This window comes from Dermacentor albipictus, chromosome 8 (genome assembly GCF_038994185.2).
Source record: "Dermacentor albipictus isolate Rhodes 1998 colony chromosome 8, USDA_Dalb.pri_finalv2, whole genome shotgun sequence".
NCBI lineage: Eukaryota > Metazoa > Arthropoda > Arachnida > Ixodida > Ixodidae > Dermacentor > Dermacentor albipictus.
This window is the reverse complement of record NC_091828.1, coordinates 74,566,006-74,590,785: the sequence shown is the minus strand read 5'-3', so window position 1 is coordinate 74,590,785 and position 24,780 is coordinate 74,566,006. Positions and strand designations below refer to the sequence as shown.

General features: G+C 48.9%; 1 protein-coding gene across 2 annotated transcripts in view; it reads right to left on the bottom strand.

The window, feature by feature from the left end:
* The window catches only part of LOC135921835 (sodium-dependent glucose transporter 1A-like), a 33,853-nt gene extending 9,333 nt beyond the window's left edge, over positions 1–24,520 (bottom strand). Inside the window, exons 1-3 of one of the 2 annotated variants that reach the window (XM_065456195.1) lie at positions 24,234–24,520; positions 1,752–1,848; positions 385–511 (exon numbers count right to left, since the gene is read on the bottom strand). In XM_065456195.1, coding sequence (XP_065312267.1) covers positions 385–511; positions 1,752–1,848; positions 24,234–24,343 — 334 coding nt within the window. In that variant the 5' untranslated portion in view covers positions 24,344–24,520. Of the gene's footprint in view, positions 1–384; positions 512–1,751; positions 1,849–3,770; positions 4,013–24,233 lie in introns of those variants that run through there. The other variant, XM_065456205.1, reaches the window with a different exon arrangement.
* Positions 24,521–24,780: the final 260 nt, after the last annotated feature.

The following is a 24,780-nucleotide window of genomic DNA, read 5'->3' as shown; positions in this document are numbered from 1 at the left end:
AGAAAAGTGTCGCGAGCGCGGTAGATGTGGCTGCCACTTAACTACACCTCTGTTCTACTCAGGCGAATGGGGGGACGAAGAAACGTAAAGCTACATACGACCCCAGCGACATGAATCAGTCACTCATTGAGAAAGCAAAATTTAACTTCAATGCATCACTCGTTTCAATGCTTCTATTCACAGCAAATGACAGGCAACTGTCCTGAATCAAGGTTGAGCAAATAGAAAGCCTACTAAACGCGCACTGAGTACTTAAAGGTTGGTTAAACTCCTCTGTTGCCTAATATAATATGCTTGGTATAATATGCTTGACAGTTCATGTAGCAAACTACATATTCATTTAACAAAAACTGACAAATCATCAAGTAGCTATAAGTTTAGTACCTAGCAGAGATCCAAGCAGGCCTCCTACGCTGCGCGTCGTTATTAGATGAGAAATAGTTGAAATATTGGTGCCGTAGATTTCCCCCAAGTCCAGCAGAGCAACACCTGCGAGGGCTGTGATGAGACCCTGTAAAGAAGACAAGGATTTGTTCGTTTGCGCTCATGCCACTAACTCCAAGGCCTTATGTCTACAGCTACATGTTAACATGTGTCGCAGAAACTAAGATCACCAACAGCGATTTAACTTTATTGTCCTGCAATTTTCAACGATGTAGACATTCTGATTTCTGAGCTGGTTGCACGTCAGGTAGTGCTAAAGCATGGCTAACCTAACTGCATCAATAACGCTTACGATCAATTGGTACCTCTTCCTCTCAAGTTATTCTTCAAAAGCCTCATTGTAACCTCCACGAAGCCTCCAAGTAACCGTTGTGTTTCGCTCAGAAAGGCCTAACCATGACACGTCTTATGCCATCTGTCGTGTCAAGGACATAACTGTGCACTGGCAGATAAATCATGACAACAAAGCAGCAATAAAAATAATACGAAAAAAAAACAGCTGCGACGGTAATTTTGCGCCCGAGAAGCAAAACAGTGCTTTAGTTCGAATTAATTTTGTTAAGGCATCTATATACATTTTTAATTTGCGTACGTTTAACGTAGCGGGCTAATTCCACGGAACCACCATAATATAGTATGCAGCAGGGGGCAAGGTCAACACTGACTAACCCAGAAATTCAGTCTGCTCACATATGTTTGCGGCGTGCAGACACTACACATTCCTAGTATCTGGAGTGATCTAAAATCAGCATGAGGCTCTTGCACGATGAGACAAATTTTACTCAAGGTCTTGAGGCTGCAGCTTTACTCAATGCACCAGCACCTTTTGGGTACTCTTTCGCGCATTTTGTGGTTTCTTTGTCTTCCGTAATAATTTTGTAACTGAAGTTGTGTACGGATTTACCAAGTTATTACACTTTATTGATCAAATATACTTTGGAAGCCTGAACTTGTAACATGTGTCCCCCCAATTTTCTATGCCGGCAACATAATTTTAACATCAGGCACGCGATAGAAATTCGGACACTTGAGTAAGGCAAAGCTCATCGGAGCGGTATCCCAAATCCAAAGGTCGATGACGCAGTGATCACTTTGGCTACACGAGATATTTCGATATATCGATGTACATTATATATTCAACGCGTTGTTGCTCTTGATTCACGGCGTCTTGTTTGCAACACATTAGGTGACGACCAATCATTCTTGGCACCTATATGCCATCTCAACGTTCAAGCGTAAAAAAACGGGCCCAGAAAGTCTTTCACAACTGTACCAATTTCTGTAACGACCAGCAATGCAGTCCTCACCATTCCCAGATTTCCCAGGCTCACGTTGCACGTTCGGCCCAAATTGAGCCACAGCCGAACACGAGGAGAGAAAGTCTTCTCGGGGGTACTGCAGTTCCTGTGGGAAAGGGAGAAAACATGGGATGGCTTAACCCGTTTCTTAGCCGATCCCCCGCCTTGGGCATGTGTCAATGCCTGGAATTATCGTATACAATAATAATATTTGGGGTTTTACGTGCCAAAACCACTTTCTGATTATGAGGCATGCCGTAGTGGAGGACTCCGGAAATTTTGACCACCTGGGGTTCTTTAACGTGCGCCTAAATCTAAGCACACGGGTGTTTTCGCATTTCGCCCCCATCGAAATGCGGCCGCCGTGGCCGGGATTCGATTCCGCGACCTCGTGCTCAGCAGCCCAACACCATAGCCACTGAGCAACCACGGCGGGTTAATTATCGTATACAAAACGCGAAGCCGGCGCGGAATAAGCCTCTTATTCGTTTGCTTAACAGTCGCAGTGCACATTCCTCTCTGGGCTCACCCGCCGTGGTTGCTCAGTGGATATGGTATTAGGCTGCTGAGCACAAGGTCGCGGGATCGAATCCCGGCCACGGCGGCCGCATTTCGATGGGGGCGAAATGCGAAAACACCCGTGTACTTAGATTTAGGTGCACGTTAAAGAACCCCAGGTGGTCAAAATTTCCGGAGTCCCCCACTGCGGCGTGCCTCATAATCAGAAAGTGGTTTTGGCACGTAAAACCGCATATATTATCTCTGGGCTCTGTAAGCTCGTCGATGAACGTCGGTGAACAGATGCGTGGTAAGAAAGCAGAGGCTTGCACCGCTCCGTCGACATGATATTTAAGTGCTGATAAGATAAGCCAAGGCTGAAAAGAAGAAAGCAGGACGCGAAGCAGTGAACACCGTACATTAAATGTGCATGTGCGGTGTTTATCTCTGCCGCTGTTCCACGGCGCAGCATGTACCGACATCCAAGTGGTCCGCGGTTCGCTTTCTTTTTAATTTCATCGTAATCACTCTTTAGAACGCACAAATATCGTCCGCGAATGCAATTCCGAAGCGGCGCGTGGTCTGCGACCTCCGCAGACACTTCGGCTTGACGACAAGAGGCGCCCGAAGCCCGCGTCGTGCACCTGCCGCTCAACGCGCCTGATTTCAACTGTATACCTCCATCTCTGACACGCATCCGACATGGGAAGTAAAACACAATCCGTGAGTGTGTCTGTTTCATCAGCGGTAGCGTCGTCTACAACCATGACCACAAGACAATCGAGATGCAACTTACCGTACACGTACGGAATACACGTTTTAGATCTTCGCAAAATCCACACTATATATACAGGCTGTCCCAACTATCGTGCACCAAGATTTAAAAATGTGCACATGCAACGTAGCTGGACAGAACGGAGGCAATTTTGTTTCCCTTCGCTTGGAGATCCGCGGAGTAATTTTTTTTGGCACTGCGCTTAATTACATAATTAGTCTCAATTTTTCAAATATTATAATTAGATGGAAAGTGCCAAGGAGAAAATTGTTCATCAACGTGACAAACTCCCGATACAGCTATCTGTTGCTCAGTACGTGCTACATAAAAGTGTTATTCCGAGCGTGAAAGAAGCTCGCGAATAGACATGCAAAATTCCACGAGCGGCTAGTCGCACGGCAATTTGCATTCTCGGGCTTCTTTCACGCTAGGAAAAGTACTTTTATGTAGCACGTATTGAGTAACAAAGAGCTGTATGGAGAGTTTTTCATGTTGCTGTACAATTTTCTCATTGACGCTTTTAATGTAATTATAAAATTTAAAAAGTTGAACAATTACTTAAGACTAATTATCTAGTTAAGCTGAATGCAAAAAAAGTAATCTGAGTATCTCCAAGCAAGGGCAGACGACATTACCTTGGTTCTGTCCACCTACGTGGCATTTGCGTATTTTTAAAGTTTGGCGCACGATAGTTGGGACACCCTGCATAGTGCAGCATGCGGTATTGCGAGAATAAAAAAACTTTTCCAGCTCACCTTACATCGCTTTGGTTCCGCAGCTTGTGATAGCGTACTTTTTTAAAAGGTTGAAGGTCGGCGCTTTTAATCATTGTCTTACGTAATTATATAATTTTTTAATACGTAAACTCGAGAAAACACCGAGGAGACGCTCTGCGATGCGGTGCCGTGCGAGGTCGGTATATCGCTGCTGCGCGATCGGCGGCTGGGAGCATTCAGTCGGGAAATTCAACATGGCCTCGAATCAACTCGTAAAAGAAGGCAGCTGCACTCGTTAGGAATCTGCGTAGCGCTCGCTGCTCTCTCGACAGTCAACGCACAGCAGGGTGCATCCGAGTGTATCGCTATTTGGGGCGCAACTCTGTGAGAGCGGCTGCACATGACGGAAAGTGAAAGTGACAGCTTGGGAGGCATCAGCACAGCGCGAGGTTAAGGCCGGCCGCCACGAGCCGTTACTGGGCGTCTTTCCTTATTGTCTCTCTTTGTTATTTTATTGAGGACAACATTACATGTCGTCTTAGGGGTCACGGCCAAAGGTGAACATTTGCCTGACTGGGCCGTGCTGCCCGCACAGCGGCAGTATATAGTACACACGTATATATAGACATATAGACATACAGACATGTGTACATATAGTACACATATCTGTAAACAGTGCAAAGCATAATTCATGAGAAGAAATAAAATACAAAAAAATGAAAATCATGCCTTATACAGTTTGATACGGACTTCAAACACAAAGAAACATATATATGAAATGTTCCATACTAGTAGTTTGACATTTACGTCAGCCTTCGGATAACAGCCATTCTTTTATAGTTTTTCTACAATTTTGTATCGAAATTTCAGAGTTTAGGAGGTCCAATACTAGGTCATTAGGTCAATAATAAGTCAGTTATAAGGTCAATAAGTTGTACTGCCAATTCTTGATCTCCTTTGTTGTTCTGCAACGAGGTTTAACTATCACACTTTTTCTGAAGTCACAGCTAATCATTTTGCCGTAGTATTTGTTTAGAAAGAACATTTGTTTGCCCGAAATCGCGTCGAAATTTCCTGAAATTATTTATGATTGTGATGTTTTGCTATTGTTAATATTTATTTTTAATATATAGTACGGTTTAGGAGGCTCGGTGCGTTCTGTGTTTGCTATCGCACGCAGTGCACGGTTTTGAAGTCATTGAAGAGACCTTAAGTTAGATTGTACAGTTGTCGGTCAAACCAGATAGCACTATGTATATTGAGACCTCATTAGAGTATTGTAAATGGCGCCTTTCACATTTATCGGCAGTAAATACGGCAGTGTGTTAATTGCATTTAAAGCACGAGCAATATTGTTTCCGAGTCCATCTAAGTGAGATGACCAAGACAGGTTCTCATGAAATATGATGCCTGCGTTTTATGAGAACGCAGACACCTCATAAATGGACGATATTGTGCGATGCCAAATCAGCGCTACAGGCGCTAAAATGTTTTTTAAAGAAAGGACCATACTACCTGCTCGTGCTGGAAATCGTCGAACTTCATCACAGTGCCGAGTTAAGTGGCCACGTGATCTCCTTTCAATGGGTGCCTAGTCATTGTGGTGTTTCTAGCAATGAAGTCGCTGACAGTGAGGCAAGATCGGCGTCCCCTTCCTCTGATGAAGTACGGGTTGCCTACTCGCGACCTGACACCAACTCCATGATTAAGGAACTCATGCAGGACCTTACAAAAGCTTACAGAGCCCAATATATGACAACATTCACAGACGTCTACACATGATTGACCCAGATGGTAAATTATGTTTGTCCCCGAAGCTTACACGGAGCAAAACATCATTGCTACACAGGATTCGGCTCGGCGTTGCTTTCACCCGTCGCTATGCGCACCTCATCGGCCAATCGAACAGCCCTGATTGTGATCACTGCCAGATGCCTGAAACACTGCAACACGTACTGTGCGACTGTCCAGCATATATGCTGGAGCGAAGGACGTTAGAAAGTTTCTTAGCCAGCGTTGGCAGGCAACCACTGTCGGAGGAAGCTATCCTCGGCCCATGGCCTGACACTGCGATTTCAATACGTGCAACAAAAGTATTGTTGAAGTTTCTGCAGGACACCAAGCTCGACGAGCGGCTCTAGCAAGACAACTGTCTCATGTACATAAGCACTCACCACTTCTCTTATCATCATCATCCATCCCAGTGCTTTCACTCCCTTTCCCTCTTCCCCAGTGCAGAGTAGCAGACTAGAGCGCACTAGCTCAGGTCGACCTCTCTGTCTTTCCTATCAATAAATCCAATTCAATGATTCCCAAGAATCCAACTGTTCATTCCTGTTATATGGTAACATTTTGAAATTTTAGGTGTAATTTCCGATGCGTTTTAGATTCCTTTGTTTTATTGAAGTGTAACTGAAATTTATTGGCGTTCAACCATAAACCTAGTTGCTGTAACCAAATGTCAGCTTGCTCATAAGGATGATATATCTCTCTACCTGAGAAAAACATGTTAGTATCATCAGCATATAATATAATGTAAAGATAAGTAGGTCCCAAGATCCATCCTTGTGGCACCACGTATTTAATACTCTGAATTTCAGAAATAACGCCATATATTGGTATGTACTGCATTCTTGAGGTGAGGTAGCTCTTTATTAATGAAAAAGCGACATCACGGACTCCATAAAGAGGTAGCTTTTCGATAAGAACACCTCGTTGCACGCAATCAAAGTGTTTCCTAAAATCGAGAGAGATACCAAGAGTCAGCATTCGATTTTCCATGTTGTCCATGATTTGTTCCTTTATTTTGAGTACAACTGTTTGCGAAAATTTAGTCTTGCAGAAACCGTATGGCTCACGTGCTAATATTTTATGCGCGTTTAAAAACCTGGTCATTCTCCTGTTAATAACATGCTCAGCAATTTTCGCCAGAACAGAAAGCTGGGAGATTGGCCTGAGAGAATTAAAGCACGGATGCTTATCGGTTCCGGTTGAACAAGTTCCTAGCTGTCATTAAATATAAACGCCCCGTTTTGAGGGAGCCTGTAAATCTGCTAACTTGATTCAGGCAAGACAGAGAGAGTTAGAAACGTTTATTGTACGAAACAGTGTCCCGAGCGAGGCCGGGTATCACCCTAAGGTGGGAAGGCTCCTTAGTCCAGGGACCCTCTGGCTTCGACTGCCCTCTTGGCCCTGGCGACGAGTTGTCGTTGGTCTATATATATAGAAATATACAAATATATATATATATATATATATATATATATATATATATATATATATATATATATATATATATATATATATATATATATATGTATATATATATATATATATATATATATATATATATATATATATATATATATATATATATATATATATATCTGCAAATATCTCCACAGGCATCTGAAGCACGCCGTTCCTTTACTTGCTTCATCATTGTCCTTATGATAGTGCACCGTATAATAGAAAGCAGCCGTTTATATTGCAGAAGCTGCTTAGTTGAGCGGACGTACAGTTGGGAATGAAATTATATTTAGGTATGAAATATGAGATAAACGTAACATGTTTTTTCTCAGAAATCAGACTCGAGAATAATTTCTTTCGTTTACACACCTAGAAGAAAGCCGAAGGACGCAGCTACCATCTTTTCTTTTTTCCTAATTGAACAAATTCTAGCTTTTCACGTCTGGCGATATGCTTATGAGGCACCCTATTCAGCTGTCGCCGCCTCGGGTTTTTTAACGTGTAGCTAAATAGAAGTACACAAGTGCCTTTCCATTTTGTTCCCATCGAATTCCGCAACCTGGTTTGAACCTGTGACCTCGAGTGTAGCAGCGCAACGCCATATATCCACTGTATAGCCACTAGTTACACTACCGCGCCTCTTTTATGCGAAGCATATTACTAGAGCTCAACCCAGCTCCTCAGGCGCGGCGGTGTCGCCTTCAATACCACGTGACACCGTGACATCACGACAGAGGAGAAACGGGGCTCCAGCTCGCGCCGTCGCTCGCGGCATCGCCTTCAAGGCTGACGACGTGACACCGTGACGTCACGACAGAGGAGAAACGGGGCTCCAACTCGCGCCGTCGCTCGCGGCGTCGCGGCAGTATATAAGCAGCTGCGCTTGCCTCTGCCAGACACTCACGAGGTGAGATGCCTCCTGGAGACAGAGCTGCTCGTTGGAATGAGAAGCGAAGGTTGCGGCGTGCTACAGAGACTGTTTCTAGGTGGCTTTGCTACGGCGCAGCGACTACGCGCCCCGCATCGGACGCGGTGAGCGTCGAGCAACGCAGCGTTCGGCGCGACAACGAAATGTGCGCCTGAGCAAGCGCCGCACGCCTGAGCCGACGCCGACGACACCGGCTTTTCTGCGACTCGAGCTCCTTAACGCTGTCGCGTTAAAATAAAGGCTACTATGCTTCGCATCCTGGGCTTAACCTTAGCTAAGCCACAGCCAGTTTTTTTTTATGCGAAGCATATTACGAGAGCTCAACCCAGCTCCTCAGGCGCGGCGGTGTCGCCTTCAATGACCTTTGACCCCATGCCATACCACGTGGACACCGTGACGTCACGACATAGGAGAAACGGGGCTTGAACTCGCGCCGTCGCTCGCGGCGTCGCGGCGGTATATAAGCAGCTGCGCTTGTTTCTAGGTGGCTTTGGCTCAACTCTTGCAAGATGGGCTGGGTGGGAATCGAACCAGGGTCTCCGGAGTGTGAGACGGAGACGCTACCACTGAGCCACGAGTACGATGCTTCAAAGCGGTACAAAAGCGCCTCTAGTGAATGCGGTGTTGCCTTAGAAACGAGTTGTTTCTAGGCGTGCGTCGCTTGCTCAGGCGCACATTTCGTTGCCGCGCCAACGCTGCTTTGCTCGACGCTCACCGCGTCCAATGCGGGGCGCGTAGTCGCTGCCCTGTAGCCCATTGTCTTACACCCCTTGGCGGGTCGACGGGAACGCTGTCGCGTTCCACTCTTGAAGGCGAAGCAGAGTAACGCATGAGTTGTTTCTTCGTCTAGCCGAACCAAACATAGCCAAGCAACAGCAGTTCACCGTGGTTCAACAACTAAAATAAAGGCTAGTATGCTTCGCATCCTGGGCTTAACCTTAGCTAAGCCACAGCCATTTTTTCGTTTTTCCTTTTTGTTAAGCATGGAGTGGGCAAAAAATTTCACGCGGCTTACGGGCCAAAGATTAGCGTATATAATGGCTACCTAAAACTGTTTTCGGCGCCCAAAGTCCGAGTGCAATAAAAGAACTCGTACCAATTACTGCACATTCTGTTACGCGAGGAAGATGAAAACTTGAATGGCATGTTGCACTGCAGTTGTTTTTTCCTGTAAGAATACTTGTCGTAAAACTGGGTACATTGCTCCGGATGGGGCACATATGTTTCATTTGTTTGAAGCTGCAGGCAGGAAGTTTATGAATGTTTTTAGGTCTGCGTTTCGCAAGGCCCGCTGATGGAAAACTATATGCGCGAAAATACACATGAGAGGTTACATGCTGCTTGAAGATGAAGAAAAATATTTGTTCTCCAAATGGAACCGTACAATAACACAGTAGAATGAAAGGGACCCTGAAACGATTTTGGCGATTTTCTACAAACGCACTGAGTCGTTAGAGTAGGTTCTTCTGATCATTAATTGATGCATCTAAGTGCTCTGCGTAAAGCGTGTAATTTATTATAAGGTTTTAAAAATACACATCGCTGCCGATCGCAGCGCACTGCTCGGCGGAATTTTAAGCCGCCCCTACCCATATGATGCAAATAACCCATATTACGTCACATGGGCGAGCTATCTGATTGGCTGACCAGGGCGCGTGGTCGATAATTTTTCCAACTTTATGGTGAACAAATGATGCTCGTAATAGTGGGAATGTTAGTTACTTTGTTTTTGTAAAAAGAAAATAACTTAAAGAAAATACACAAGAATAGTTTTTTAGTACACTTCAGCACTTCCGGTACACAGCAAGTGTCGTCTGCTTGTGTTACAACGTACTCCATTTTGACGAGAGCTCCGCGGTCAGAGTCGGTCTCAGTCTTTTCGCGAGCACTATGATTCGACTTTGTTGCCTTGTGGACTGCAAACCTAGCGACCTGCAAACCGCGAGTCCAGTATTAGGGCAAACGCAAGCGCAAGGGGATAGGGTCTGGCCGCTTGACTGTGCCGGGATGAGCCACGAGATGAGCAGAAGGGCAAATGTGAACGGTCTGCATGGTGCAGCCACCTGGTGGCACAGAGCTCAACCATACACAGTAGCAGCAACGAAGTGTATTCTTTGCTGCTGGTGTGTATTTTTCGCAGGAGTGTAATCATCAACACGTTGATTTATAAATGTTTAAAATGCTTTACACTTGGTTAGAGCAATATTAGCGCTTTGTTTGACTGGTTAAGCGCTGCGCCAGCAAGTGTCTGGACCGTGCAGACCGATCAGGCTGCTCACGTACGTCTACGGTAAAGTTCCTTCAACAGCTTGAGTTTATGCCTCCAGTCATTTGCCGAAATGACCAGCTTGCCTGTTTTTAGCGCAGTACCGGACACGTTCGGCGCTACGACAGAATGCTCGCAACGCACGCTGCTTCGATAGCTCTCGGTCGACGGCCAAGCGGCTAGCGGAGAGGTCTCGCGCGGGAGGGGGCGTGCTCCTAAACAACCGGAAGTGAACGATGTGACGTCGCATCGTGACGTTGAACCAGTGAAGGTGGAGCTTAGCGCCGCTAGCTCGGCGAGCGAGTTGAGGAGGAAAAGCATAGCTAGGGAGGAGGGTAACTTCTAATCGCTTGCAGCTCCATTAATACGTAACGCTTCACTTAAATTGTGGTGCGAATGTTCTACTTAAGCTGTACCCTACGCGCCTACAAATTTTGTCCGAACCGTTTCAGGGGCCCTTGAAAGCCGACACTGCGGCCGCAATGCACGGGCAATCACCGAGCGGAATTAAAAAAAATGAGATAAAGAAGAGAAAGAATAGCATCTATTCTTAAGTCATAAATGAATGACATATGGAATTATGAACTCCGTTTCAGCGGTATGAACGCATATACAAGCGCGCGAAGTAGTACGAGTGACGCTTTCGAGAAGTATCGCCAGCACTTTCCACTGGCGCGACCTCGATGCGGCCCAATCCACTTCGATCGCAGCGCCGCCACAGCTTTTTTCGTCGTCGCGCGCCTCACTGCAAAGCTTTCGCCGCCGCAGTCGTTGGTTCCACTCAGCCTTATTCTAATACACTCTACATTAAAGATAGGGTCCGCGCGGCCGTGCCATACGCAGCCGTCGCCGGGGTACGGTTGATCGCAGTTCATAGTAGTTAATAATATTATGAGGTTTTACGTGCCAAAACCACTTTCTGATTAAGAGGTACGCCGTTGTGGAGGACTCCGGAAATTTTGACCACCTGGGGTTCTTTAACGTGCACCTAAGTCTAAGTACACGGGTGTTTTCGCATTTCGTCCCCATCGAAATGCGGCCGCCGTGGCCGGGATTCGATCCCGACACCTCGTGCTTAGTAGCCCTACACCGTAGCCACTGAGCGACCACGGCGGGTAGTTCATAGTAGTCAGACGCAGATGGATCAGGTGTTAAAGGTCGATAACGGCTTATAATGATCAGAACGTCATCGGCGCATCTGGCGCCGCCCCCTGCAGTACTTTGCTTGCGTTATCAAGGCACATTGCGAGGTCGTGCGCAGCAGTTCCCGTCGCCGCAGCGGTGTTGTTTGTAGTGGCCGGGTAAAGTTAAACAAAATTGATAACGACACCGGCCTGCGGTGACATGAGCAAGTGACACAATACTTACGTATACTTGGGCAGCTAACGCAGGAGTTCCTGCGCGAATTTTTTTCGGTCAGCCTCAAAAGACCCGCTTTAGGGTGCCCAGAGTCGCTAAAGAGTTCCTAATGTATGAAACATACGTCATAAATGAGGGTGCAATACGCACGTTTCGCGGTCTAAAGAGCTCTCGTTAATTTACTAGAACTAATTAAAACCCCGATTACAGCGGAAACGGGCTTTAGGTGACGAATGCGCGGCCTATGAGCCAGATATGGGCCCAATTTATTGTAAATGTTCCTAGTGTGCCAAAGTACTATTTAGCGGCAACTCGTGGTCGCAGGGTCACCTAGGTAAGCAGGTGCCTTCGTTATCGTCAAGGCCGTGCCGGCGCGACGTTCTCGAAGGCAGGAGGTGGCGGCGCTACGCATGCGCAAGCGGTGTCACGTGAAAGGCGCGGCGCAGTGCTATGTGCAGATGAAAGTAGCCTCGATGCGCGCGCCACCGCTGACGCGCGGGCATCAAGGCAACTAGGTGTAGATCTCATTTCTGCGGTGATAGAAATGGCGAGGCCGAGGAGAGCGAGCGTTGCGCCGAAGCCGCTCGGTAAAGCGGTGCACAACTGCAGTACGCTTGTCTTGTCGACGAACACAACATTCGCACATTTACTATAAATTCCGTTAGGGAGTGGCGGCCTTACTTTTCTGCTACGCCATGCAAAGCGCGATTACGTCGATGGCGTCACGCTTGTTTGGATTCACTCATCGTTAGTATTTGGCGCATAGGATAAAGTGACGTGCCGTCAGACAAAACAATTTCACATTTTGCACTGTGAAATGTGTTTCATTAGCGAAAACACATGCTGAATTGAAAAAAAAAAGAAATCGAGAAAGGAAACGAGCCAGGGTAATGCTGGTCCTCTACATTTTTTTTTATGGATGTTCTACTTCAAACAGAGTTCGCCTTTAGATACTTCACCCGCTATGGTTGCTTAGTGGCTATGTGGTGTGGCTGCTAAGCATGAGGTCGCGGTATCGAATCCCGGCTAGGGCGTCCGCACTTCGATGAGGGCAAAAACACCCGTGTACTTAGATTTAGGAGCAGGTTAAGGAACCCCAGGTGGTCAAAATTATCCCGGAGTCCTCCACTACGGCGGGCCTCATAATCATGTCGAGGTTTTGATGCGTAAAGCCCCGTAATTCTTTTTTTTTTCAGTTCTCACTTCATTTTGATTGAAGCTTATCGAAGCACACCAAGACGCTCATGAGGCGTTGGAGACACCTCGTGTGTGATGTCGCTTAAAAAAATTAGTGCCTTTCCACTCTGTGAAGAAGGATGACCAGCGAAGCTTTGTATGTGGGCCCCTTAATGGCGTACTGCAACTGCAACGCGGGTCGGCCCGTCTTTGCACTATCTTCAATATCGGTGCACGTACGGGGAGTGCTTAACTCCTGCTTTTTTTTTTATTGCGATAGCGTGCCTTCTGGCATAAAGAAATGTTTAAACATGTAAATACACTCCGGATTCGCGGAGGAAGTCCAGCAATGTCCGGTGGTGGGGACCCAAGATCCAACTTTCTACGTCTGGTGGCCGACCTGGGGGTGGTCCACAGCGAAGCAGGTGTTTCTGGCGGAGGGCATGTAGAGAAGGGCAAGTCCAGAGGAGGTGCCCAATGTCCACCTCGCAGACAGGAGCGGGACAGAAGGGGCAGGAATCGCTCATGGAGGCACGGTACTGTGCCGACCACGACCAGGTTATCGCAGGGGTGAGGGCGACACGGAGGCGTAACCTTCGTAACAAGACCTCTTCCCAGCGCGCTAGGCCGCCAGGGAGGTCGGTGCCACACGGTGGGAGAAGTGCTCGCGTGGCGCGCCGAAGGTGTTCTTTTTCTGCGAGGAGCCTTGTCTCCGGAGAGATGGGGGCCAGTTGAAGTGGACGCGAAGGTTTGTTGTGGCTCGCTGCATCCACTAAGGCTTGTGTGGGATGCGCATTGCGGCGTATCCATTGTACTCGTAGTGTAACGGATAATTTCTCCACTGTGTCCTGTATCTCCAGTGCCAAAACGCCGGAATTCAGAACACGCCGCAGACAACGGATGGCAGCTGAGGAATCGGTTAAGATATCAATGTGTCTCCTAGACGGCGGAAGCAGCGGACAGAGGATGGATACTGCGTCTCGGATTGCCAAGAGCTCCGCCTGTGTCGACGGCCAGGCAGGGGAGCAAGCATACGAGCAGGTTGCGATGTCTGACAATATTTCAGGACAAGCGATAGCCGTGGTGACGTGATCATCACTCACACTAGCGTCGACATACGCTACATGTCTGCACGAAGAGCTTGCACTCGTAGCTGATGGGCTATTTGCTATTATACTTGGCTCTCTAAGGTGGCCATTGGATCGTGTGTGTATGCGAGTCAGAGGCCGATTGTCCGTAACTTGCTGATAAAGCCATGGTGGTCGTGGCGAGCAGGAATCGCAGGGCATCACTGAACCGTCTACCATATACTTCTCAAGAGCTGCAGCTTCAGGGATATTGTGGCACTTTGCGGAACGAGCTTGGCGACGCTGGTGGACCAGTTCGTCTAGCGTATTTAATTGCGCTTCGGCCTGGAGTGCGTGAATGGGTGTAATTTGTGGGAGGCCCGTAATAACCCGCATTGCTGCTCGATTGATAGATTCCAAGCGGTCCCACTCTGCTCGTGTCATGTGGTGAAACTGGGCTTGGTATATCAATCTTGGCTGTAGCACAGTACGTATGAGGAGGCGGGCAATGGTGGTTGTGGCACCACCTGACTTTTGAGAAATCCTACGGATGAGGTGCAGCATTTGGGATGTCTTCTGACGTGCTGTGCGAATCCAGGGGCCGGCGGAGCCGGAATCGTACAAGTCCAGGCCGAGGACTCGGAGTGAGTTGACGATTGGAATTCTGTTTCCGTGCAAGAGAAGGACGATAGGGGTGGTGTTGAATGCACGGCGGCCGCGCGCATTCGCGACCGGAAGCAGAGCCGTCTTTTCAGGCGACAACGTAAGTCCCAGAAAAGAACACCATTGATCAGTAATCGTAAGAGCGAGCTGCAACCTTGTGGCTTGAATTTGGAGAGACGGGTGGACAGTCCAGACTGTGATGTCATCCGCATAAATGAGTGCGTGCAGGTCAGCAATGTCGCCCAATCGCCATGCCAAGGGTAGGAGGCTAATGTTGAAAAGTATGGGGGCCAGCACTGACCCTTGCGGTACACCGCGATGTGGGCGAAAGGATCCCACATTCTCCTTGTTGATGCGTATGGCGAATTCACGAGATGTAAGAAAGGTGTGAATAAACTTGCATGTGTGGGCGGGTAAGTGAATCCAGCGTAGCACTTCAACGAGGGCAGCGTGGCTGACGTGGTCGTATGCTTTCTGCACATCCATGCCGAGCACGGACCTCACTCGGGTCGATCGGCCACCAATCAAAACCATAGAGGACAAGTGACCTAGGCCGTCTTCTGCACCAAGGTGGGGGCGGAAGCCAACTTGCGACGGGTGGTACCAGTGATGTACGTCTAGCCACCATTGGAGACGGTTAGCCACCATGCGTTCCAACAATTTCCATAATGTACACATAAGAGAAATTGGTCGAAGATTTGATATGTTGTCATGAGGTTTGCCGGGCTTTGGGATGGCGATTATAGCTGCTTGCAGCCAGTGCTCCGGTACTTCTCCTGACAGCCATGCAGCGTTTAAAGAATTAAGAACATCTTCCAAAGTGGCTCCTTCTAGGTTTTTAAACGCTTCATAGGTCACGCCGTCAGGACCCGGGGCAGTCTTCAATTTGGCTTGGTCTATTGCAGCGAGAAATTCAGCCACCGTGAACGGAGACTGCATCCCAGTGATAGCGTGAGCTGATGGGAGTGCCCCTGCACTCGGCGGAAGCGTAAATGGGGCGGAGACCACAGGTGGCCGCGTATCATAACCGGGAAATAATGCCTGCGCTATGTCAAATGCAAAGGCGTCTGCGCTTTTGCCAGACGCGAGGCACGCGCTGGAAGCCGGGTCAGGAGAGCGTCCACCAACTTCCATTGCTCGGAACGTTCTCCAAATTGAGGCGGCGCTCGTGGTTGGACCTAGCGAAGAACACCAGGCCAACCAGCGTTGACGTGAGAGGCGGCGTTCATGGCGTCTAGCTGCAGCTGTCAGCTGACGGTGGCGGAGTTGAGCCTCCACGGAATCTGGGTGTCGGCTGGCATGAACCTCTGCTTGGCGACGCTGTGCCCAAAGCTGCAGGAGTCGAAGATCTGGCACCGGACGAGATTCCTCGACCCATGACGTTAAAGTGGCTGTTTTGATCGCCGATTGTAACATTGGGATGGGGTCGCATAGAGGGGCAAGAGCGTCCCTTGATAACGAAGCACGAAACTTGTCCCATTCGATTACCCTACATTGGCGACGGAGGCGGTCAGTTTTCTGAGGGGCTAAGCCGAGCCGAATGGGATGGTGATCACTTCCCCAGCAGTCCGGTTCCCGATGCCAGGTAACTGTCTGATGGCCCAACCACCAGGCCAGGTCCGGTGAATACGCTGGCATTCGTGGGTGGGTGCAACGTCGTGTAGGCATGGATACGTCATTAATCAGATTAAAGTTGTTCTGGGTGAGAGTATCAAGGAGGAGACGTCCACGTTCACTAGACACACAGTACCCCCACTCACGGTGAGGAGCATTGAAATCACCGACGATGAGAATAGGACAGCCAGGATGATGCCGACGAAGCCAGGTGATCCACCCTAGACGAAGACGGGGCGCCTGTCCCGAGTGAGGACGCACATAACACGACACAAGCACAACAGCACACTGAGAGAGTTGCACCTTTACAGCCACGACCTCTTGCCACGCAGTGCACCATGTCACCATAGGTATAGCCGTCTGAACGAGGGAGGTACGAACATATATAGCTGCTTTGCCTGGTTTATCACCCGACAGGCACGCACGGCGATCTGGGATGGAAGGTGTTGCGTAGCTAGTAAACCCCGAGATTCGAGGAAGAGAGTTCTGCTCCTGCAGGAGGAACGCCCAAGCTCGAAGTGAGCCCAAGCGAATGCGTTCTCGGAGCTCGCCAACCTTGTTAGCGAGACCCCGACAGTTCCATTGAATTACATATGAAGGCGGGTTGGAGGCCATTGTGGCAGCCATCATAATAAGTGCTCCGCAAGAGTGGCAGTTAGGGCCTGTAACTGTTGCACAACATAACGCAGAAGCGATGCCGGGTCGGAGGCGAGTTTAGGCGCAGGTTCACGCACAGACGCAATACCTGTCGCCGGCACTGGTGAATGACATTTATGAGGCGTTTGTGCCGCCGATGACCTATTTGTTGTCGACGAAGTGTTCGCAGTGACAAGGCGGTTGCGGCGAGAGTTGAGTTTGGATAGTTCCGTTTGCAATTTTTCGATGTTGCGATCGATGTCACCCAATTCCTTTTGAAGTTCCTCCTGGGCCGTTGTAGACGCACGATGCCTGTGGCGAGTCCGGCTAGTAACATCGCTGTAAGTTGCCTGAGGAGTAGATACCCCCTTAGATGATGAAGGGTCGTCTTCCTCGATGGCTTCATCCTCTTCTGTTAGCGGAGCGAAGCGGTTGGGAGACACCAACAGGTCCTGGGTATGTGGAGTAGGGCGAAAAGTGCGAACGCCGCGTTTACTTTTCTGAGCCTTACGTTTCGTTGGGCAAGCGCGATCCGTTATTGAGTGGTCATTGGATTTGCATAGACCACATCGGAATGCTTGGTTGGTGTTTGGCTCATTTGTCTGCACCGGAGCCGGGTTAGGGCACGATGCACGCATGTGGCCTTGTTGTAAACACTGGTAACAGTATACTACGCTTGGGCGGTATGGACGAGGTCGAAGGACGCACCCATTGTAGATAAACCGTTTGGGTGGGGTAGCGGGTCCTGAAACTGTCACCAGGCATGTGCGACCACGTCCTAGGTAGCGGGCTAGCAGCACATGATGAGTGTCACAAGTCAAAGTATCACGTAGAGTTTCCGGCGGTTCGTCGGGGTCGACCCCTGTTACCACGTAGCGAGAGATGTCCGTGCCAGAGAGCAGGTATGCTTGAACGGGCAAGACGCGTCCACTGGGAAGGGTGATTGCTGTCAATGTGCACAGGGCACACACTTTCTCTAAGGACGGCACCCACACCGACACCGTGTTGGAGGCCCGGTGATATGTGTAGCCTGAGAAGCCCGTCGCGGTGACGCAAGAAGCGAGCGTTTTCTGAAGGGTCGTCGTAGGGATGGCTTCTATGTTGTAGCCTTCCTTTGGACGGATGGCAACTTTGTACGATGCAGGGGGGCTGTTAGACAGGCGTTCCGGGAGAGCATCTGGATTCAGCAGACACGGACGCTTCTGGACAGTAGCAACTGACGAGGCAAGCACTGGAGACGCGCCCGGTGATGCAGCGTCGCACAGAGACGCCTGTGTTCGCGGGTCCCCTACCTCGTCTTCCATCGACTCTTCGTTGGTGGCGGTAACCGACTCAGCAGCAGGAGTAGTCGCCATGATCTCCGCAGCTAACTGCTGCCGCAGCTGCTCTTTCTTGCGCGGCGTTATTGCGCCTTGGCGGGATCGCTGTTCACGCGATGAGGCGGCTAAGCCTAAAGCGCTCTGACTCACTTTAGGCGACGCTGTCTTGCCCCCGGGAGCATCCCGGGGGCCGTCGATGGCTCGGTTCGGTGCCACAGGTGGACTGGCTGCGAGGAGCGGCCAGAGGTGTCGGAATTTCACAGTTCCAAAGGGAAAAAGCACTTCAAAAGCCGGAGCTGCAGGAACACACGTCCGACGAAATCAAGCGCTTGCAGCGCCCCCCCTTAACTCCTGCTTCGTCTCCGCCGCGGGTCGGCCTGGCATTTCACTATTTTCGGGATCGGCCCATGTGTGGGGAGCGCTTAACTCCTGCTTCGTCTCCGCCGCGGGTCGGCCCGGGATTGCACTTTCTTCGGGATCGGCCCATGTATGGGGAGTTTTGTGTCTACACACGGACACGATCCTTGAGGAACTAGCTCTTAACAGCTTCGCTGTAAGATCGGTTACGTCATCGTAGTAATTAATTAATTATTGAATTAGTGATGGCAATAAACGCGGGTGCAGCAGCACGAGCGCGTTCGCGTGGTAGCGCGGAGAGAGAGAGAATAAACTTCATTCTAGAACCCAGGTCCGGAGTTCGCCCGCTTTTGTTCTAGTTGTTTGCCAAGCCCAGCGTCGTGATGAGCTAGATCCTGGCTTGTACGTAGTCTGAGGAGGAGTCCGCCAGCCACTCCTCAAGTGTCGCAGGTCTACGGGTGGGTGAGAGTTTGGCAAGGCTAGCCTGAATGGCGGGACGGCTCCCCGGACAATCCCACAGAATGCGTGTGTGAGAGAAAGAGAAACAACTTTATTTAGTCGCCTGCAGAACGACACCGTGACTAAATGGCGCCGTGACGTGGGCCCTGACGTCTTCTCAGCGGGTGGTCTCTACTCAACTCCAGCACGTGTTACTCTCGCGGTCGGTCGCCCTGAGGGGCAACGTTCCGTCAGTTTCGCTCGGCCTTTGTCTCTCAAGAGCCGCCGGCATTATCCGGGAAGCCGCCACATGCTATGCAAGCAGGTTTACCAGGCAAACTTTGTATGTAGTGTTGGAAGTGTGGGGACGACAGAGAGCGCGTCTGCGCACACCTCCATAGCACCGCTTCTCTTTGCTTCATGTGTGTGTCTGCTTGTGGATACTTCTTGGAGTTGTTTCGTGAATCGTCGTTTTTCGAGCTCTTGTCGCAGAAAAGCCGGTGTCGTCGGCGTCGGCGGCGTTGGCCGCGAACGAAAAATTGCGGAAGGCAATACATAAATAAAAACAACTTGCAAGATAGGCTGGGTGGGACGCTACCACTCATCCATGAGTTCGATGGTCCAAAGCAGGACAAAAGCGCCTCTAGTGAATGCGGTGTTGCGTTAGAAACATGCCGTAGAAAGCTATACTGTGGGGTATATTGGTAATTATGAGAATGTAAATGACAGAAGTCGCAGCTAAACGCGTAGCGAAGTACGTTTCCACTACATTTCTTCTGTGCTTGGCACACACGTAGAGCCATCTTGCGGCAAACACAGAAGACCCCCTCCTCGCAATGTACCGGGTTGCCCCGACAGGTGGCGCGCCACTCGCCCGTTTCTCTCCTTCGTCTCGTTTGAGCGCATTGGGGCCGTGCGGGGACCGGTGCGAGGATGCCACAATACCCTTGCGTTTACAAAGCTCTCTCGCTCTCTCCCCTTCCAACTTCCAGCGTGCATCACTCGAACATTTGTGTTTAGGCGACGCGGCTCCTCTTTCCGCTCACCGCGCGATTCGTAGGTACAGCGTCCGATGCGGGGTGACTCTGACGTGATCACTGCGCCGTAGTGCGTCTGGTGGGAAAGCGTCCCCTGCGATGCTGTGCTGCTGGCGAGGAGTCATGCGTCTGCGTGGTGCTCCCAAGCGATATAGAGGGCGATCCCATCGAGACGTCAGCGCCATGATCGCGTCCGCCTTCATGGCGCGTCGCGGCCCGGCTGTCCGGGCCGATCACAACGTTTGGGTCGCGTAGATCGATTCTCCCTCCGAGACACCGAGTTCTTTGGTTCGTTCCGCTTGCTCAGGCGCACGTTTCGTCTTTGTGTGACTCAAGAGCATGCCGAGAGAATGAGTGGGTGGTGCGAACGGGGTGCGAAACGCTATCGCGTTTCAGTCTTGAAGACGAAGCTTAAGCGTCCTCCAAGTTTTAGAGCGCAGCTCTTTGGCGTCCGTTCCTGGGTTTCGCGTCGTCGTCGTCGTCGGCGTCGTCGTCGGCGTCGGCGTTGTCGGCGTTGTCGTCGGCCTCGTAACCAGCTCGCCTCCGCCGCCGCGCTCCGCCGCCGCGCATGCGCCGCTGCTCCGCCGCCGCGCATGCGCGCTGTCGGCTCTCCGGGCGAGGGAGGATGATGGAAGGGAGGAGGAGAGACTGTGGAGGAGGGCTGGCTACACAAATGGCTCTTTGGTGTCCGTTCCTGGGTTTCGCGTTGTCGTCGGCCTCGCAACCAGCTCCGCCCCCCTTTCATCCCCCCAGCGCTAGCAGCGACCGACTGATACCGCTTTCGTGAGTCCGCTACCGCACTCACGAAAGACGTCGTGCACTTCCTGCAACTCGCATTAACCGTCCATCGATCCACACCGATGTTAGTAGTGGGGGACTTTAATGTTGACATAAAGACAAACAGCAATTTCCTAACACTTATGCGGGAGAACATCCCGTTCCTCTCGCTCGTAACGCGTCCCACGGCTGTGACAACCTCGCGAGGCACTTGTATAGATCTCGTCTTTGAGAATCAAGCATTGGTGTACCAAGTCGAACATATATCAGTCTATTTCTCCGACCACAAAGCTTCCTTCATGACTGTCAAGAACTGTTAATGGAGTCTTTGTTAAAGGAATACGTGTGAAAAATAAAAAAAAATTCTGTGATAGCGCATACATGTGTTGCTCGATTTCTTTGCCTCAATCTATCGAAAAGGTGAAACAGCTTATTTGCTGCGCTCAAATTTCGCATTAGGAAGTAACGTAATCGTCGGTAATTTTTTGTGTCTACACAAGACACGATATTGAGGAAAGTAGCCATTCACAGCTTCGCTGTAAAATTAGTCACGTGTTCGTGTTGATTAATTGACTAATTAATGACGACGACGAACGCGGGAGCAGTGGCCCGAGCGCGTTCGCGCGGTAGCGCAGTGGGGCGCCAATGAGGCATCTGTGTTAGAAGATGCTGGAGCCATGATAGTTTTGTGTCTACACAGGGACACAATCCTGTTAACAGCTTTGCTGTAAAATTGGTTACTTGTTCGTGTTGCTTAATTGGCTAATTAATGACGACGACGAACGCGGGAGCAGTGGCACGAGCTTGTTGGCGCGGTGGCGCCGAGGGGCGCAAACAAGGCAGCTGTGGAAGAAGAAGACAGAGCTGGAGCCAATCGTGATGATGATAGTTTTGTATCAACACATGGACACGATCCTGAAGAAAGTAGCCTTTAACAGCTTCACATAAATAGCCTCAGTAAAAGTCTAACCCACGGCGAATTGGCTCAGACGGGCTGGCTGACAAAAACGTCGGCCAGCCTATCGAAAGACGCTTTTGTCTTCTGTGGCGTACAACACCCATACGCTTAGATGTTTCTGCGCTCAACTCTCCACGATGGTGATGATTTCAATTAGCATCCTCATCGAAACGGGGAAGCCCACAAATACTCAGCTAGCCTGCTTGAGCTAATGAGGTTTTACTACATCTATTGCAGTCAAGCATTCTGCCTATCACTTCTCCTTCATCTTTTCTCTATCTAAAATATTTTCTAAATTTCTAAATTTTCTCTCTAAAATCTCTATCTTTGTATTGTACACTTGTCTATGCACGTAACGACTCCAGCTTTACCGATCTCTTCCCTGTTTTTTTTTCTTTTCACCAATAATCTGAACTCATCTTGCTTACCTCCACTGGTAACCAGTTAACGCTTCCATCTGCTTTGAATCGCAGTGCTTTTGAAAGGTGGACATTTCCTATGGTTCTTGCTGACTGAATATCTTGGCATTACACTACGATGCGTTAAGACCTCTCCGGCCTTCTGCTGCAGCAGGCACATGCCTCATCCTGCTCCGAATACATACTCTAGCATGTTTCTATCCTAAGACAGCGAGGTCGGACCTCAAATAGCGAAGATCTTTCCTTTGTGTTATCCTACAGTCTTTCCCACCTGCTTATTTTCTTGTCGCACTTGAAAATTTCCATGGAATTGTTCGTGTCCATCATTTTTGTCTTGTTTATGGTCTCTGTGTCTCTCGTTTTCTTTCTGATGACTCCTGGCTGCCTGTTTGCACTTTCAGTTATCCTGTACCACCTTGCCAACTTTCTTGGCTTTTCCCTAAATTCCACGTCTACGCTTTTGAGGTACATTTATAAGTGTACTTCAGTCATCAGTTAATACATGTCTTGGAATCTTTTTACAAAGCTAATTCTGCTACGCACTGTGCTTGCCGGACTTGTAAAGACTTGTCCCCATGTCACGCTGCACTGTCTCAGCTTTTTGTTTTACCCTGGGCACCTAATGCCCACCAGTCCACGGACTTTAGGTTAACTTCAAACCCCTATCAGGTTTTTGATTCAAAGCTGAGAATGGCCACGGAGAACGCTTGCGCTGGCACCACCACTCCTTTTCGAATTCCTTGCCTCAAGTGGCATTTCTTTCAGTCTTAATGTGCTCTATGTTTAACTGAAGCTACGTTCCGCTTCCCGTTCATTCTGATATTATCTTGATGGATGTTAGATGTTTAAGTAGGTCTTTTCTTCGTTTGTGGATACACTGAGCTATTTGTATTGCTTGGAGTTGATATCGGCGTAACTTGCTGCGTAATTGATACCGCGCCGCTCCTCGTCTCTTCTATAAATATCCTGATTTACGATTTCTCCGAGCTAAAGTTAAGGCATAGATATGTCGCTTCATTGTCACACGTTTTCGCGAGTCTCTCTAAATCTCCTGCACTGTACACTAATAGCCCCATGCCGTCCGCATACATGAACAAGCCTGGGGACCCTGTGTTCAACGCTCCGGTAATTACGGATGCAAGACAAGTCTTGCATCCGCTTATGTTAAAGGCACACGCCACCCTTTGGCTAAATTTTGCATGGGCACCCTGGTTCTTCGACAATTCCTACGTAAAGAAGTGTCTTCTGATTAGATGACTGATAGCGAAACTAATGTTCGGAAGTCCCCTAGGATTGTTCCGAAGACGCATTCGCCAATTCAGGGAAAGGCAACCGCTTTCTGAAGCGGACTTTGAGGGCACCCGAGCCCTCAAAGCTGTATAGGAGCTATATTAGCTATATAAGCTATATAGGAGCACCCGAGCTAAAGCTTCCTGTTAAGAGGGCGCTTTAGCTCGGGTGCTGCTAGCTATCTAAATACAAGTAAAAGAAGAATTCGTTTTTCTCGGCAACCACGCCACCAAATTTAACGAGGTTTGTTGCATTTAAAAGAAAAACTTGAAATCTAGTGACTGTTTGCTTCGAATCTTTTATACAGATCGTTCATCTTTATTAAAAATTGGCAAAAATCAAAAATTTTCAGAAGACGAGACTGTCAAGTTTAGAATTGTCTAACTCAGCAATAAGAAATGATAATTCAATTCTGTGAATTGTATTTAATAGTACATCTAAAGAGGACAAAATCGATATGTTACACATGAATCTCAAAAAAATTAGTGATATATATAAATACAACTTTTGTAGAACTTTTGTAAACAACATAACAAATTCACGTCAAATATAAGATGACACACCGAATTTGTCCGCATTGAATGATCTAATGGGTGCCCTCTACAGAACTGCGATATCTATTCTTGATGCAGAGCTATCAATTTGTAAACTTCGTGCTTCTTTTTTATTCAATCTACCGAATTTAAAAAAATCTTTTTAACAAAATTTATGATCTAAATCGAAATTTCACTTCCACAGTCACTAGAATTTAACCCTTTCTCTCAAATGCAACTAATCTCATTAAAATCGGTCCAGGGGTTATCTCAGAAATGCGTTTTTGCGTTTTACATGTATTCGAATAGGCCGCGTCGGAGTTGGGCTCCAGCTAAAGCTTCCTCTTAATATGCAAATTCGAGCAACAGCAGATAAAAAAAAATCGGCTTAAGGTGTTTCGAGGGGATGCACTCACTCAGTGCGCGGAATAGGCGCGTAGGGTCGCGAGGCCTCCTGGACTGAAGCAGGAGAGCGAAGCGAAAGAGCAACCGGAGTTAAAGCGTCTTCGACGATGTTGTCGTCCATCTCCAGGCCTCGGCACCAAAATGTTCAACTTAAGAAGTAAGTTTGTGTGGCCTTTAGGATGCGTCAGTAGAGTGGGAAGACTGTTTCGCGCCGCAAAGCACTGCACACAAACACCGTTTCGATTGAAGCTGGAAACGCATGTCTGGCACTGTCACGAACGTGCACCGCGGCCGGCAGTTGCACTGCGCGGCTATGATCTGCCTGCTACGCGAGCGGCAGATCTGCGTGAAACGAGAAGTAACTCGAGACGATAAGAAGTGCTCAACTCTTTCGTCGCTTATCTGAGCTTGGCAAGCCGGGCCGGCGCATCGCTTACCAAAGAGGGTCTGCCCGATTCGTTATCGCGCTATATTGGTCCTGAGAACAAAAAAAGCTACAATGGTAAAAGTTTCCTTTTTTCCCCCCCGATACATTTTTTATTATCGACTGATAAGCTG